General features: G+C 41.5%; 1 protein-coding gene across 3 annotated transcripts in view; it reads right to left on the reverse strand.

Moving 5' to 3' along the window:
* Positions 1–2,224: 2,224 nt before the first annotated feature.
* Positions 2,225–17,673, reverse strand: part of furina (furin (paired basic amino acid cleaving enzyme) a) — a 69,441-nt gene continuing 53,992 nt past the window's right edge. For all 3 annotated transcript variants that reach the window (XM_047581362.1, XM_047581363.1, XM_047581364.1), the window contains exons 9-16: positions 16,879–17,091; positions 15,375–15,475; positions 14,255–14,358; positions 13,870–13,987; positions 9,529–9,708; positions 9,315–9,439; positions 8,310–8,432; positions 2,225–7,077 (exon numbers count right to left, since the gene is read on the reverse strand). In XM_047581362.1, the coding sequence (XP_047437318.1) occupies positions 6,467–7,077; positions 8,310–8,432; positions 9,315–9,439; positions 9,529–9,708; positions 13,870–13,987; positions 14,255–14,358; positions 15,375–15,475; positions 16,879–17,091 (1,575 nt within the window). In that variant the 3' untranslated portion in view covers positions 2,225–6,466. The remainder of the gene's footprint in view (positions 7,078–8,309; positions 8,433–9,314; positions 9,440–9,528; positions 9,709–13,869; positions 13,988–14,254; positions 14,359–15,374; positions 15,476–16,878; positions 17,092–17,673) is intronic.

Here is a 17,673-nt window from a genome sequence, read left to right on the forward strand (position 1 = left end):
ATTGAGACACAAAATGTAGAGCCAAAACTACAGGAATGAGGCTCTGATAGCCAGTGGGGAAAGACAGATCTCCCAGGATGGTCCAGCAAAGAGAAAGGGAAAACAGAGGACAGAGAGGATAAAATGTGAAAGCCCACAGCTTGAATGTGCCTGTGCTTGAGAAACAGCAAACAAAATGGGTTGGGGAGGCTGGCACTGGCAGGATGCTATAGGCTTTACAATAAGTACTAGGTTTAATAGATTAACCGAGACAGAGGACGACAAGTTCAAGACCCGAAGTAATCAAAGAATAAGTGACCCGCTGAAAGTTAAAGGAAACAGGACTATTATGTTTGGATTCAAAGGTAACATCTTGTTAACTCTGGGAACATCGGTGTGTCCTGACACAGATCTCTGCACATAGACAACAATACGGCCGATTAGTCTAGTCTGACCTCAAAGGACCTAACTGTGCATGAAACAGCATGTAAGTGAGTGCGTCATGTTGAGAGAGTACAGGGTTTACATCAGCTGCCAGCGACGACGCTTTAGATGTTGAATTCACACTTGTAAATAGCACAATTACGTTGTGCATTACACTCGTGTGCTCGACACAGGTTAACAGCTCATGTGTGTATTGTCACTGTGTGGCAACAAAATGATCTGATGATCAGTGATCTGATAAAACTTTGTGCAGGGCCTAGTGGGGGTGAAAACCTTTTTTTCTCTAGCTGACTGCATCACACCCACAGTGCAACTACAGTTGCATAAAATACAGAGGTCTGAGGTCCTTCTCTCCTTCCTGTAAACATGCTGTGAGGGTCTACCGAGAGCGGCTGACCAGAAAGCAGAGGAAATGTCAGCTTTTGCATTTAGGTAAAACCACACACAATGGTTGATAGTTATGAATCAAATATTCACTGAAAGGGAATATTGGCAGTTAAACCTTATTGGACTTGATGATAATGTGCGATGATAATCATCGGATTTCATTTTCTAGTATTTTAAAATCTTTTTTTTTTTTCAGTCTGATCTGGTCAATCACACAGTACGGACATTTCCATCACAGCAGCTGTGGACAATGAACATGCAACATATGTGGAAATGCACAATTTGATGCTGATGATATGTGTGAAGCCACAATATAGACCTCTGTAGACTCGAAGAGTCTAGAAGAAGAAGAAAAAGAAGAAAATGTCTTCTTTAGTGGTATTAACTAATATATTTTGTACGTTGTTTCCTTTTTATTATCATCCATTGACTTTAAAAGTTCAGAATTATGTTTAAAGCTTAAACCAAGAAGAAAAATAACACTGCCACTGAAAAATAAAACATTAAATATTATTTATTCATTGGTTATCTATGATAGCTAATCCACACTGACACTCGGCAAGAGCACAACCCCCGAAGTCTCTCACAGGGCCAACACAGGAAGTTAAACAGCTATACACACGCAGCCACATTAAGGCCACAGAAGTGCTAACCACTTCAGCGTGGTGCTGGCCCTTAATTTTTGCTTTTTCAGTATAAATTAAAAACAACATTTGCAATATGCATACAGAGCTGGCAGCATTTATGTCGTTTTAGATTTCATTAGCTAACTGTGTAATGTGACTATTTTATAAAAACTGGCGCTTTTAAATGTACAATTAAGTCTGACTTAATAATTTCTGCTCTAAATGCGGAAATGAATGAGAAGTTAATGGAGTGAAAGTAAACCCCTCTATTGTGTAGAGGAAATAAACAGGAAATTAGACACTCAAGTTTAAACTACTTTCCACAAGTTGACCACCCAGGTTATTTCATGATTTCAAATGAAGACCATGTTGATTTTGTCAGTGTGGACTAAAAGGGACACGGACAGACACAGACCTCTAACATGACTGAAATAAACCCGCTTCTAGTTGGAGTCACGTTTCTACAATATGAGACATTTCCTCTCTAAACTTCCCAAATGGTTTTAGTATTAAAAATCGCTCGAGGGTATAATCAAATTACCATGTTTTAAAAAAGAAAACCAAAAATAAAAATGTATTTGTCAGACTTAAGGTTTTTCTTCTTTTCTCTTCCAATTACCGATGTAATAATATTCTGCTTCGACAGAACCAGGACTTTTACATTTGCTGAGGACAGTAATGCTTTCACTTGAATCATATCATTAATGCAGAACCTTTACTTACTTTACATCAACCACCACCAGTATCAAGTCTTATTTGTCACAATGCACAGAAGGAATGAAAACACATTCAAATTTGCATAGATCTTTATTTTTAGTAGAATCTATAATTGACATCAATTAAATAAAAAGGAGAAAATAAGAGCAAAAAAAAAAAAATCTTTAAATTACAAGAAAATTACACTGCACCATTCATATAGTACAAAAATAGGCCTTATTTTAGAGTTATGTCCCATGTAAGATAATCATTCTTGTACATTAATCATAGGTCACAAATCTGTAAGGTACTGTGTGCAGCCACAGGTCAGGAACCCCATGAAGAGGCGGGAGGAGGTCAACAGAGTCGGCTGAGGCTGCTTCACAAACCGCCCCTCCGTCACAAAGTGTTTCATTTCTACTTCAACAAGCATGTGTGCACACACGGACGCACGCAGATCGGATTCAGCCCTTAAGTTAATGGCGATGGGATACATTCTACCTCCTCCCTCCGCAGCTGCTAAACATACAGGGTGTCGCTGCAGATCTTCTAAAAGGCAGAGATGTCAGAAAAAACACTTTGAACACAAGTGAAGGGGTCGATGGACTGTGACAACCTGAAAGCAACACGTCTTAACCCTACACAGACAGCATTGACATGATTGTCTTTGGTTATGCCAAAGATATTGCTCCTAGTCACTCCATTCAACTTCATATTGACCAATTCCGACTACGTCCTAAAGCAGGAGTGGAGCGACATCGAGCTCCACGTGAAATAAATCAGCGATATAAAAGACAAGCCTCCACTGTGCCCATGAGCGAGTCTTTATTTTATAATCAGGAGACAGTTCTCAACATTTGTTTCCTACATGAAAAAGCTTCGCACTTCCACTGCCACTAAAAGTGGTCGCCTTATAATTATGAGTTGCTTTCTGGCACAATTAGAGAACCTCTTCTTTCTTAGTGTGTAGCTTTGATTACATTCTTGCAGTGAAAGGAATGAGCTGGCTGCTAATGGTCTTCAGCGGCTCCTGTGCTTCGGAAACACGAGGTGCTTAATGCTGCCTGCATTCGTGATTTTCTTAAAAGTTGCACGCTTGAATGCACATCAGTTCTGAGTTCATCAGTTCAAAATGTTCCGAGATTTCAAGCTGTAGTGGATACGACATCAAGCTAAGACAATGAGAGCATTCTGTGTGTGTGTGTGTGTGTGTGTGTGTGTGTGTGTGTGTGTGTGTGTGTAGCGGCGGGGCAACAGAAATCTTTCCGAACACGACAAAACGCTGCATTTTAAGACAAACTTCTGGAAGCAATATGAATGTTTTCTAAAGGAAAATGCACAGTGCACAATGGTGACAAGACCGAGAATCAATTAGTCAACAGTAATTGCAAGAAATTGGTCAAAGTCCCACATTGTAGCTCTTCAAACAAAGCAAACTCTAGAGTTTAGGAAAGTAGTTTATGGAAGCAGTTCTGTTGCTGAATTAGCTCATTATCTGCTGTTTACACAGCAAGCCGGGAACTCAATAAGATTTTGTGGCTCAAGTGTGAGGCTGGAGATATTACATTTTTGAATTAACGCCCTTCTTAGTTGGGGACTAATCAAAGCCTAAATGGCTTCAAGCGCTAATGTACACCACACAAAGCCCTGCAGCACACACTCATCACATTAGCTTTGTTCCTTTTGAGGGGCATTTTATCCCAATCCTCGTTCTCGGGTTGGTTTCCAATCCAGAAAGTGCCGCAGTATGCCAAATGTGCTACACCTGCACCAACCATCTGAGATGAATTAGGCTTCCTGGCTCTGTGTGGTGCGTGTGAGAGCATACACACAAATCTCCCCGCATCCATTCGACAAGGATTTTTGGTAGGTACTGGTGTGAAATTACTTATTCTTTCAGTTTTACTTTTTTATAATATGCTTATCTGGACGAGCAGTTTGTTTCTCTTCTGCAAAGGCAATGGTCAAATTAATAATTTAAATCCATTTGTTGGTGTGCTCCTGCACCATCCTGCATTCGAAACAAGGAAACTGTTTGATTGTCAGCAACAGAACAAAAGAAAAAAAGGTCCTAATTCAGGAGGAGACGCCTGGGAGGAGACGAAGAAAACAAACAGCCATAACAATTGTAGGTGGATTCAACACGTAAATGCCGGCCAAGAGGATCTGTGAACAAATCTTTCTATTTCAGTCACAGGTTTTAAAGCCCGAGTGTGACAGCACATGATTTCTGGTTCTAAAGACAAATAAATTTAAGTAGAGATCCAGGGAAGAGAATTTACGCAGCAGCTTTACAGTTTCAGAATTGAAATTTCTTGTTTCTCTTATAAAACATAAATTTGACAAACATGCCTATTCTCCTAAATCTTTCCCCAAGAAGAGTTTTCATATCCAACCTACATATAATTCGACCTCTATAATCATTTAACAGCTCCTCTAACGGTGTATGAAACCTCGCTGAATGATGTGAGAGGTAGATAAAAAGATGCAGCTGCAGTTTTCTAAGCATGTCATCACCATGACAACCTCTCTCAGCAAGCTCCACTGTTTTTGTACTGGAAATGAAAAAAAAATAATAAAAAAAATGATTTGGACGTAGTAGGAAAAGAGATCAGTGGAATCAAAATGGCTACGCTGGATTAAATAATGAGACGCATATTTCAGATGATAACCAGCCTGGGAGCAAAATCACTTTAAAACAATCTGCCCGAAAGGTACTATTAAAAACTCTCAGAATAAATAGTTTGCTGCGGTATCATTCAGAATATAATTAATTGGCAAGTACGCTGAAGAGACAATTTGAAATTCTGATTAGATGAAGACTGAGAGGGTAAGAGCAGAGACGCTGATGAGATGTGGAGTCACAGAGCAGGACTTTTAAACAATATTCAAGATTTGAAGATTTGAGGGAGCAGAGATGAAGGAAGGAAAGGAAACCTTCACATCAGAGGGCACGGAGACAGTTCTCAACCTGCGCACACATACACACACACACACGGACATGGTCTTACTCTCTGTTATTAAGATATGAGGCGTGTGTCTGTAGTGCTGACGTGCTCTGACAAAAGGAAAGCCTCGAGTCATTGTTACTGCGAATCAATCAGGTGCCTCGGCTGCTTTGAGAATCTCTTGTGCTCAACATTCACACATTGTTCTGGGTCCCATCAGCACCTCGGCTGCTTCTCTCTCAGCCCCAGGATGTGGGCACTTTGGGTGCAGAAATTAAACATCCCTGGAAGGACTGCGCCTACGGGTTGATCAGGAGCATGTGATTTTGGATCTGTTTTTGATGCCCTTCCATTTGATGGCTGGCAGATCGTGAGCACAGCAGAATTTATACTAATCAAAACCAGACTAGGTTCAGTTGAGCCTGAATCCCAAAAGACTGGTGGGAGCTTTGCTAGTTGAGTGAAACAGTTTGTTTATCCAGAACGTGGAGAGATCTTTCCACACTGTGAGAACAAAAGAATGACTAAACCGCATCAAAGAAGGGTTTTGTTTCAAGCAAATACTACCAATACTCGGGGCAAAAAGAAAGACAGCAGAGATGTTTCTCTGACTGGTGACGTGTATTTATAGACCATTAACGTCTACCGTTATTATAGTTATTACGCTTCTGAGTTGTGCATTTCTCAAATATGAGAGTTGTTAAGAGATCAGATTTTAGACTTTGATGTCACTAAACAAATGTTTCCAAATCAGATTTCATGTCTCATAATGTAATTTGTTTTGTTGTAACTTGTTAGTGGATGTGATGTTTGAAAGGACCCACTTTTGATTCTCTATAAAGGGCACTACAATGTTCAATGCTCATCAGATTTGCATGCTCACATTCACACAGACACATTCATTCAGACATGAGCACACACACAAACACACACACACACACTTCAACAATCTCGTCTGGCTACTGCACTGAGACTAATGGAAAGAAAAAAAAAGAGGAGGAAAGCAAATAATAATCATTTGTTTACTGTAACAAAAAGGAGCCGGAGGGGAAAATGGACTCTGCACAGACAGACACTGTTAGTGATTGAGGCCAAAAGGAGGGAGAGAGCCAGTTTAATAGAAATGCACCCAAGTGTGAACAGAGCAAAGCTCGGGCCATCCCGTGCTTTGAGACACAGCAGCTTCTCATCAAGTCTCCCACAGCAGAGTGGAAGATCAGACCCCACAACAGGACTCGGGCGAGAATCCGAGAAGATAGGAAAAGGAGGAAAATGAATGAGAAGTTAAGGTCTGTGAGGGGACAGTATCCACAGCCCTGAATGGTGAGACAAACATGGGGGAGAGGATTTTAAAAGCAGGGGACGAGGAAGGATGTTGGGGAGGCATTAAAGAGCACTTTGTGTTTTGATAAAGACAGTCCTCTCATTCTGGACGTCAAAATCTTCGTTTTCGGAGTCTGTATTTACCCCTTCATCCCCCCACACTGTCGGGATGCCACGGTACGACACCACCCTGCTTCCCCCAAGGCTGAAGCTGCCCGCAAAGCCACCACCAGCCTCCAGAGAGGGCAGCTTGATGAGCGCGCCTGAGCGCAGCTGCAGCATCAGGAAGATGCCAGCGAACGTGGCGATGATGCCGATGCAGCTGAGCACGGCGATGGTAATGGGCAGCCTGGAGCTGAGCTGTTGCTGCGGAGATTTCAGGTTCCCATGGTCCACCATGAAGCCGCTGGGGGACTCACGCATGTACTGGTTGAGGTGCAAGCATGTGCCGGAGATGGGGTCGAGGGAGCTGTGAGGTGGGCAGGACAGGCAGGACTGAGAGCTGAGGCTGCTGCAGGTCAGGCAGGGCGGTGGGCAGGGCAGGCAGGCCGGGACGGAAGCTGGTGGGATAGAGTTTCCCACTGTGTAATTGAGAGGCTGGGAGCCTACTGAGAAGCCTGCAGGACATTCTTTCACACAGCTCTCCTGAAAGAGGTAGTAGCCGGAATTGCACTCTGGAACACAAAGAAACAGAAATAAGCAGCTTTTACCTCCTCATATGAGTCAGACAGCCCCAAAAACAGAGAACTGGGATTCCTGCCCAGACATACAAGGCTCAGAGAGCACATTTAACATACTGTGGCTGACATGTCGGCATTGTGGAAAATGGTTTAAGGGAAATTTTGCATCATATTTTCACTTTTGTTTTTTAGCTTCCTCTGCCCACTGAAGAAAATGATGACGAAAAGCTTTGCAATTTATATGCTGAGTGCAGCATCTTTAAACCAACAGACACATTTCCATATGCAGCAGGTCCAGATGCAGACCATTGCCTGCAATGACAATTAACACACTGTGGATGCTGGAGGTAACGGAGCTGAAAACAGGAGAGCCACCAGAAGGAGAAAAATCTAATTTACTGCTGCATCTCCTCAACTTTTTCAAAAACAGACAAAACTACAGCCCCAAGTCAGAGAGCCTTGTGTATTATATTATATATTATACTGTGTATATTATATTACATCTGATATGATAATCAAACTACGTTCAGTTCATCCCAGTCTGTCAGTGCGTGAGTACTTCTGACAGCCTGTAGGGGTCAGACTGTCACTGTTTCAGATAGGTAGGTGGACTTCACACTGGCTGGTGCTTAGTGGTATCTTAAGACCTTGCTTATAGCACTATCTGGATTAGGCAGAAGGCAGCAGTAAGAACACCATTACATTTAAATGGGAGGATAAAAAAAAAGAGACCTGGGGTAAAGTTTAGCTTTATTGTCAGAACTTAGATCTTAATTTGAAGTTGATAGTGACACCAAAGTCACATAATGACATGAGGTTTGAAAGACAATTACATGACGTCTGTGAGGGCTCTCAGTCACCCAGGCCATGGTAATCCACAAGGTGTTGAATAAAGGCAACTGGACTAGTGGAATTGATTTTGCCTATTTAAACCTCAACTTCAGACTAGTCCCTCAGAAGTGAAGAAGCTACTTGGATGAGTGATGAAACATCTTCAAGAAATTCTACTAGTCTTGTTGCCTTAATTCAACACCTTTTGGATAACTACATGACGTCAAAAATAATCTACACAAAACTCCATGCAGCTGTGCACATGGTATTTTATGTCATTGTGTTCACACAAACCATTACTTCACGTGTCACATCTTATCATGACACTGCACCAGCCCCACCCCTTCACGGCCGAGACCGTAACGTCCTGTGGAGACAAGAAATACTAGTCTTACCGATGCATATCTGCCTCAGGTCTAAGGTCTTGCAGCTGCCGTTGCCAGGCTGAGGCTTGTCAGAGGAGCTGGAAGTTGCTGAGCTGGTGCCATACAGCACGAGGACAAACTGTGTCAGAGTGCCTGGGTGGAAAGATGGAGATAAAAACCTTAAATTAACTGTGATAAAAGTAGGTCTGTCAAAAGCAGCAGGGCTCCGGCGCTCCCTAGGGTAGGCTTTATAAATGGATCTTCTTCTCATTGTAGACTCTTGGATTTCCTGCACAAACTGATGGAAAATGACTCCTTGATATAGGTTGCAAATTTAAAGGCATGGTCTCACACTGCGTCTAACAAGAGTTATAAAAGTGTGGGGCATAGAGGGAGGTCTCCCTTTAGTAAATCACTCCTTAGGAGGGAGGTACGAGACATTGATCTAGATCCGTGTTCGGGAGGTTTGGTGGCTGAATATCATTTTGTGGGCGACCTGCTATGTCCAGATAAAAATGTTTATTGGTGGATGATCCGTGGGAGAACATAAAAGGGTGAAGTAATAAGAAACCCGTGTGCTGCAGAGCTATACAGACCGGACTCTTATAAAGGGAGCAAAGACACTTTGGATACAGCAGACACTTGATCTCTAATCTCCTGGCATGGTTAAGATGAACTGTAGCCTCAACGGATTAAAACATGTGTTAAATAACATCTAAGTCTGGTCATTTAATTCCTTCCTGGTAACCTGGTGGGACAAAACAGGGCCATATTTGTTTGTTGTTGTGGAGTGACATATTAAATTGTTAAGGTTAAAGTCTGCTGGCCAGATGCAAATGAACATGTTCCTGTGACTCCTAGAAACTGTGATAGACATTCTTCCAAATCAGAAAAATAAGGACAGATAAACTCATATTGAATAAGACAAACATGAACAGCACTGATGTCTCGATATAAGCACACAAACTCCTCATCAAATATGTGAGTACTTTGTTCCACACGTTCCACATCTATCTGAGATTAAAGCTTCTTTACCATAGTCACTGGCACCAGCCACGTTCTCGATCTCCAGTGTCCATATCCCAGTGGGGTTCTCATCCCAGGAGTGTGTGGTCATAAAAGCCCAGTCATTAAAACCCTCTGATGAGTAATCATGAGGCCTGCAGTGAAACAAACAGCAGACGTGTGAGACTGTTTGTGTTTGCAAATTGAAATTGTCTTTGTGTTTGTGTAGTGGTCACTCTTGTACCTGGGGTGGAGCAGTGTGGAGCGTGTGCCGGCAGGACTAATGAGGTGGATGGCCAGGTTGCCCCTCCGGTTGTAGGACAGGGACAGGCGAGCCTGGACGTGCTCTAATGAGGACACGTGACTGTCGGTCCCGATGCAGGCATCCACACTCTTGTTAATCAATAAGTGGCTTCCAATGTTCCTGTGAAAAATGAAGCAAGATGCTGAATGAAGCATAAAGAAGACACACTAAATCACAGATGGACATTAGCTGTTGGTTGCGTTGAAGCTGGGATTATCTACTTCCGAGAGCTGGATAGGCTATATTGCAGAGAAGCGACTTTTTGCCTCAGGGCACTTTGTTCTTGAACAGGATTAGTGTCTCACAACCTGTAGCACCGCTGTCCTTGGTGGAAGTAAAGCACCTCTTTTTACTCCAGCGCAAATCTTCTTAGGAGATTACGCGCCTCCACAACCATTCTAAGGAGGTGGAAGGAACTGGGGTTTTTACATTATGAACATTACGATGTGCTGCGAACATTAAAGTGTTGGACAGCTTCAGCCTACACAGAGCCTCCGGGATCAGTCGGCTTCACATTCTTCATGAAGCATTAAATGATTGTATGACCTTTGAAGCAGCCTCCCACGGGATAACTCATCAAAAAGGTTAAGTTCACCTGTCAGAGGCCCGTGAGTCACACAGTGACTAGCCACCTGATTATTATGATGCAAATTTTCAGGCAAATGGCATGTCACAACATGTGCTTGTTTGCAATATGCGTGTTATGCCGTTTCTAGGTGGAGTCACGCGAAAGAAAAGAAAGAAAAGAAATTTATAGAGATCGCGGCTGAAGTTGATTTATCCTGTTGACTACTGTGGGACAGGCGTCTTTGATTTAAGGTCTGGAAGACGTAGCATTTATAGAAGTATCGCAAATATCACAAAATATGGGAATTTGTCTTTAAAGTCACGCAGAAAGACATAGGGAGGGAGGTGATGCATACCTATGAGCAGCCATCTGTTATTAAATCGCTGTGGAAAATGTGCAAGGGCATCACATAACGACACCACAGCTCACCGTTTTCATGAAGAGCTGACATCAAGCAAAGTAAACATTCATACACAATCATGTACCTGCCACATTAATGCCACTGCTGCATTTCTTCAGGCTCCCCTAATCTGAATTACTGTCAAATCACATCCTCCTTCTCTCATTATAAACCTTTAAATTCATTTTTAAATGTATACGTGATCTGTTAACCTGAAGCCTACATAACTTGGTAAACAGGAGTATTTGATTTTGGGAAATGGGCAGGTGCTTTCATAAAATTGTACCTGGCAGGCGATTGGATAAACCTATTATCAATTCAACCAATCAATACACAAGGTGTGGTCTGAAAGGTAGACTGACATATGCAGTCATGCCTCTGAATCTTAAAATAGGTTGATCCTCAATTTCATGTGGTAAAATCAATAAAAATCAATCAGTCGAGACTAATCAATAAATAAACAAAGATGGCGCGGTTCATTAATATTATTTTTGTTATTATTTTTCATTAACTTGATTGGGACATTTTGCCCACATATGATGAAATCTGGGCGGATGACAAGTTTTTTTGTAACTAAAAATTTCTCCTTTTCATCATTTTTCATTATATTCCTGTAACACCTGGGGATTATGGTAGCATCTGTGGTGCAATACCCTGTGGTGTCTTGTGGGTTATTGCCCAACAACTGCCCTTTGTTGCCTCAAACATAAACTCTAATTCTAAGATGTGCACACATTTGTGAGAAATATCACTACGCTGCCGTATGCGATTTAATTTGTCGATCACATGATATGGCAGAAGTTCTGCCTTTTACTGAATCAATACTCCGTCTCCAATAACTTTTAAATAAAAAAAAGTCTCTCACACGTATTCCTAATGTATATCCAGTGTTATGTGAAGCACAATCTGTACAGCACCTTTTCTATTTCAAGCAGTTCCATCTTTAGTAAAATCCAGATTTTATTCACATTTTAAATTGCTCTTACTTCTCGGCAAGACTTACGTTTATCTTTACTGTATCTTTACAAAGTACTTGTATGTGTGAGCATATGTGGCAATGTAAATACGACTATTACGACCACTAAACCTCCCAGGTGTACTTGATTAATCTGATCATATTGGCAACATTTCTTGCCCAAATGCGTGAATTTGTAAGTAGGAATCTATGCTATGCTGCTTTTATAGCTCAATAGAGCATTCTCATAGACAGACATAGCATTTCTCATATCACCCAGTCAATTAACATGTATTTTTATTTTTCAGATATTGTGTTAAGAGTGAAGATGTATATTGCTCTTAATGCAACTTGTTGTAGATGAAAAATCAAAAGAATCTACTTTCACTCTGCCAGCTGTCAGTGTAGATAGGAAGCTAGTCATCTTTGTGGTGAAAATGTGCCCATGACAAGATCACATACTTGTCTTTGTGTAAAGTCACTTGATGATGATGTTATTCTTAGAAGTGTTGTTTTCACACCTAATACACATCAGAGTTTTTCTGATAGGTTGAATCTCTGGCTATAAATATATATATATACATCATCTATGTGTAAATATAAAAATACCAGATCACAGTATACAGTAGCAAATACCATACACATATCATTACATCATTACATGCTGGAGACTATTTATTCGACAACCACGTATGTGTAAAGCTTGTTAAAACAAACAAAAACTACACTGGTAACCAGCCAAACCTTAAGAGAAGCCTTTTGGCAGTACCTATGAACACTGAGAGGGTCTTTACACTATGTGGAAGCTTCCAGCTCTTTCCATCCTGTTCATTGATACACCATTTGGCAGCCCTTGTGGTACTAATCGAGACGTTTGCTTTATCCTATTTGAGAACAATGATGAGCGCACACAGATACATACATGCCTGTCGCATTCAGAATTCATACAAATGACAAGAAACCTTGCTGAGACCAATCTGAAACAAAGCGTGTACGCGGGAGCTTTCCTGCTCCATTTAACAAATGTAAACACAATTTTAGTCCCATTAATAACATTTAAAACACAGGACTGCAAACGGCTGTTGCCTGCAAATGCATCATGCTTTTCATACCAATGAAACAGTAATTTGTCATTTCACTGCTACGCCAGTAAATGCCCACATGTAAGTGTGGTTATAATAATTCACTGTGATTGCGTGTGAAGCACTTTCTAATTATTATTCTATCATTGGCCGTGCAGTACTGGTAGGCATGTATGTACCAGGAATGTACTGGGTAATATAATAGCTGAAATTCTTAATAGAAAATGTCCTTTTTAAGGTAATGACAGTGCACCTCATGATGAGAAAGACCCTGAACCGCTACCAGCTCACTAATTGCAAGTCACTTTTAATAAGTAAGCCAGCTAAACACCTAAAATGGAAATTGAATAACCTGCCTTGACGGCTGTTCACAGACGCACAAACCATCTGCTCTGAGCATCTCATAACTGCGGTAAAAGAGAGAGAAATCTCAAATCCTGCGAGAGAAGTGACAGGGAGTGCATAATGAAGAGGAGCCGTCAGGCTGGGTTTAGACTGTGACACCAAGAAGAGAAGGAATAAAACAGCTGAGGAGAAGGATCTTGGTACTGTGAAAGAAACGCCTGAACTGGCAAATTATTATTACTTTTTAAATTATTCTTTTTTGCCGAAAGAACACAACCTGTCTTCAGTCACCAATACAGGTCAAGCTCCCAAAATACTGGAACTTACATGTCCTTGTAGGTGAACAGTTTCCTCAAGAGACGACTTTGCCGCTTCCAAATGGTGTTTACCGTGTTAACAACAAGAGCCTATGTGAAAGACGCCCCCTTGTGGTTTTCACGAGCTCACAACTGAAAATTTTTTGATAAGGTCCATGTTCACGAGTGGCGACTTGTTTGTTGTGACGGAAGTGGTCAGCAAGTAAATATGTTGCTATTTAGTTCCAGTGATGTTGTTTTTTTAAAGATCTTTTTAGTTGTAGTTTTCTAATGCTTCTGAGTAAGATATTGATATTACTGCCGGCCTCACCATTTTTTTTATACCTTAATATTGCTTACATTGAGTGAACTGGCCCTTAGCTTGCTAATATTTAAACTGCCAACAGCAGCTTCTCACGACTTACTGTCAATGTTACCGTTTGAATGTAAACTGTTTAGTGCTTGAATCCCTTTGTTGTAACCACAAGTTCACAGGTAATTCATAAAAGAATATTTGTTCCAATTAGTTTGAACTATTTAGTTTGTTCAAAACTAATTAATGTCTGTAATATGTACACATGTGATCACTGTGTTGAAATGAATTCAGGGAGCTGCTGTACGTGTGCATTACTAACCTGGGCTCGGTGACCATGGTGATCACACACATTTGCTGTGGCCCCACACTGGTCCACGTCTTTGCCAGCGATACAATCGCACTGGCGTCAAGAAGACCGTATCCATATGAATGGCTTACTGCAGAAACCAAGAGAGAAAAGAAGAAACGCACACATAAATGTTACCCTGCTCAGAGCTTCGTCCTCACTCTCCTAGCTCACACACACACACACACGCACACACACACAAGTTACACAGTGTGTATCTTATCCAACCTCTGTGTCCACCTCTTGTGCCTTGCATTTCTAATGAGTTTGGTTTATTACATGCATAATTTATTAATGAGCCTCAAAGGCATCTGTAAACTGCAGAGGGAGGAAGAGGACTAGAAAGGAGCTGCCGTACCTTTGCGGCCAACCCCGTTGGTCCTCCAGTCATTGGTGAGCAGGTGGGCAGGGTGAGAAGTTCGCACAACCAGATGTTGCATGTCCCTCCAGGTCAGGTTTTTACTGGAAGATGTGCAAATGCAGGCGCACACAGAAACACACACAAGCACATGAAGTGAGAGGGAGCAACAGACAGACACACGCAAACAAACAAACAGGGGGGCACACAGGGTAAGACAGTGGTCAAAAAGTGAAGCTGAGGCACTGAAACAGTTCAAACAGGCACCTTTGAAAATACATTTTGCAGTCTTAACCTGCAGGTGGACAGCTGATTAAACACAACACACAATGAGGTGGCAGTCACAATCGTTTCTCCTTTTTTTTCTCTGGCAAAATGTCATGTCAAGAAACAAAAGTGTTTCTTTGAATAGAACAGACGCAAAAGGGTTTATGTGAGGTCGGAGCTCGGTCTGCTTCTCTATCGAGATTAACTACACACAGGCAATAAATTCATAGGCAGTTTATTTAGACTTAATTCAATCATTTGCTCATCAATTCCAGTCTTGACTACAGTCTTTTCTGCTCACCTCACTCAGTTGTCTCACAAGACTAATTACTCATTTTCAGGACTGTTCCTACGTTCATGTTTGTCCCTCCATTAGTGCTGCGTGACTAGGTAAGAATGATTAGCGCTCACATTCAAATTGAGCTGTTTGTAAATGCACAGCTGAAATCTGTGGCAGAGGAGTAATTCATAAAATGGGATTGTCAGGCAGAATTAATGAGTAAACACGCAGCACCAGCAGTTAGAGCTCGATTTAGTGTAAGATTGTTAAATTTTTAAAAACCTGGCTTTGAAAAGTGTGTGCAAACATTTTAAAATATTTATAACGTAGAATGTGATACTGAAGCTTCCAACAACATGCAAGAAGCAGCAGGATAATAATTCAAACTACTTTAGGATAAATACTGCACAAGTCATGTTTTTAAAATGTTTCATTTCCATAGGATTAAATTATGTTGAGCAAAACAAAATAAGGGAAATAAGTATATGGGGGAAGCTTGGAAAGGAGGCTGTACAGCTGCCGAAAGCCGAAAGACTGAAAAAAAAGAAAAACAAAATGGTGATAAGAGCTTACTTGGCCTCAAGGGCAAGAGCGATGATCCCAGCAGCCAGCGGAGCGGAGGCAGAGGTGCCTGTGTGAGAGTCTGTGCATTTTGATTTAAGGTCTGTAGTCACCTAGAAGAGAAAGATGAACAAAGAAGACTTAACCCCAACCATATTATTCCATTGTTATATCATGCTTACATCATTAGAAAAATCAGACGCTTTCACAGGGCGATTTGTCCTTGGTGAAATTTCTACTTTTAAATTTCTACCATAACTGTACCTGCATGTTGACAACAAAAAAATAAATTCAAAACATATTTTACAATATTGTATCCTGTCAACCTAGAATTTGCCTCCATTCCTTAAATGAGCAAAAACTTTTTATCCTCCGTCGTCATATATATGCGTTTGCCAGAGGCGACAACCGCCTAATGGGCAAAAAGTCATCAGCTGGAAAATCGTTCAGTTTATGAACTTTTTTCTTTTGTGCAAGATTCTTAGCAGATCCCTCCAGCAAATACCTCCTCAGCGACCCACAGCACAGCTCTGTGCTTGTGCTGGGCAGCTCCCAGGTGTGTGTATGTACAGCTGCATGAATACAGAGCAAAATGTGTCAGAACCAGAGTATCTGCGCTCAGCAAAATCCAGTTCTTGTGGGATAAAGGTTACAAAGCACCGCCTTGCTCCAAGTCACCCAATCCTAAAGGGCAGATCAACCTGTGTCACTGGATAAGACTGATGCAAAGGCAGTCAACAACGTGCTCAATGTGCTGACCAATGCAGAGCATGTAGACGGACAGAATGAGAAATCCACGAGAGAATGACCTCAGTGGTCATTACGCATTCAGGTGTTTGACATTTTTCTACTTGAAAATTAAAGAGAAGGACAATATAAAGTTTGATTAAAAAAACAAACACCCAAAACAGACATTAAGATATTCACTCTGGCATAACCACAGAGGGTCCCCACTCCCCTCTGTCTCTTTCTCTACTACATCTCTTCATTCCAGAGTCCATGAATGACAGCACCATTAAATGGGTACATCACTGAACCATTAAGGGACCAGCCAACATTTCATGGATATGTCAGAGGCTGTCTGTCCAATTGGTTTGGCTGAGGCTGCATTCAATGGGCAGAAAGTGTGTCAGATGTTGTGTTTGTGGCAAGTGTTTAAGCATTATGATTTTAGTGGCCAGAGACTAGATGAATGGAGAAAAAAAGTGAAGAAAAGGAGCAATGAATGAATAAGTCACGCTGTGATTCTTAAAACAGATATATAAAAAAACTCAAGATCACAAAGCTCACAAAGATTTTTGGAGTTTTAGACATTGAAGGTATCTTATTGGTTGGTTATTAAACACTGCGGTGCTATAGAAAAAAGCCTGATCTTTTGGTCGCACATTTACACTGCTACAAGTATACAGACAGTGGGTCATCCTAACTGTACTTTAGAAAGAAGAAACAAACTTCAGTGTGGTCAGTGTGACAGTCAGCAGCTATGAGAGAGACAGAAGAAGCAGCAATAACTCACGATCTGTTTCTCATTGAGATTTCCCGAGCTGTAGGTGCTGGCCAGGGTGGAGGAGCAGGCCTCGCTGTACCAGGGGACATTTCCGTTCTGTGTGGAGCTGCTGATGGACAGGGTGTAGATACTGTTGGTGTAGCCATCGCAGTTACAGCTGTCCTTCTCTCTTCCTCCATTCCCAGAAGCCCACACAAAGATTGAGCCCAAACCGCCACGGCCCTGGAGAACGCACAGTACATTAAAAAACAACAAAAACAACAACGACGACAACAACAACACACATCCCATCATGCATTTATGCCTCAGTCCACCAGTACCCAGAAAAGAACAGACTCTCATTCAATATTTAATAGGAATCCCAATTATAAGAGACCAAATTCATTTCAGGGCTCATTTCAAAATGGGTCCATTAAAACCCAGCATACATCACACAGGCCGGGGTGGTCACTCAGTAAATTACAAAGAGCTAAATATCGCATGACAGCGGCGCAATTCAGAAAGGAACTATATGACAACAGCACATTGTAATAAATTATCCAACCTCTCAGCCTTAGAAGTGCAATCATTTTCATCTAAAGGCTGCTTTATTGTACTGAGTGGCACTGTCTCTCCATGTATTGATCAATTCCAGCTATGAACCACCCACGTCACCATCTGACAGCGCTGTCACTGTGGCAATTATCTTCGTAGTCAGCGTCAGAGGTTCCAATCAACTTTATGGCACATGCCTTGAATCCCACCGCTCTGTAACAAGAGTCGGGGTTAGCGAGATGGATGCGTTTATTCATGGAGAACAGATGT

Source organism: Mugil cephalus, chromosome 3, assembly GCF_022458985.1.
Source record: "Mugil cephalus isolate CIBA_MC_2020 chromosome 3, CIBA_Mcephalus_1.1, whole genome shotgun sequence".
Lineage (NCBI taxonomy): Eukaryota > Metazoa > Chordata > Actinopteri > Mugiliformes > Mugilidae > Mugil > Mugil cephalus.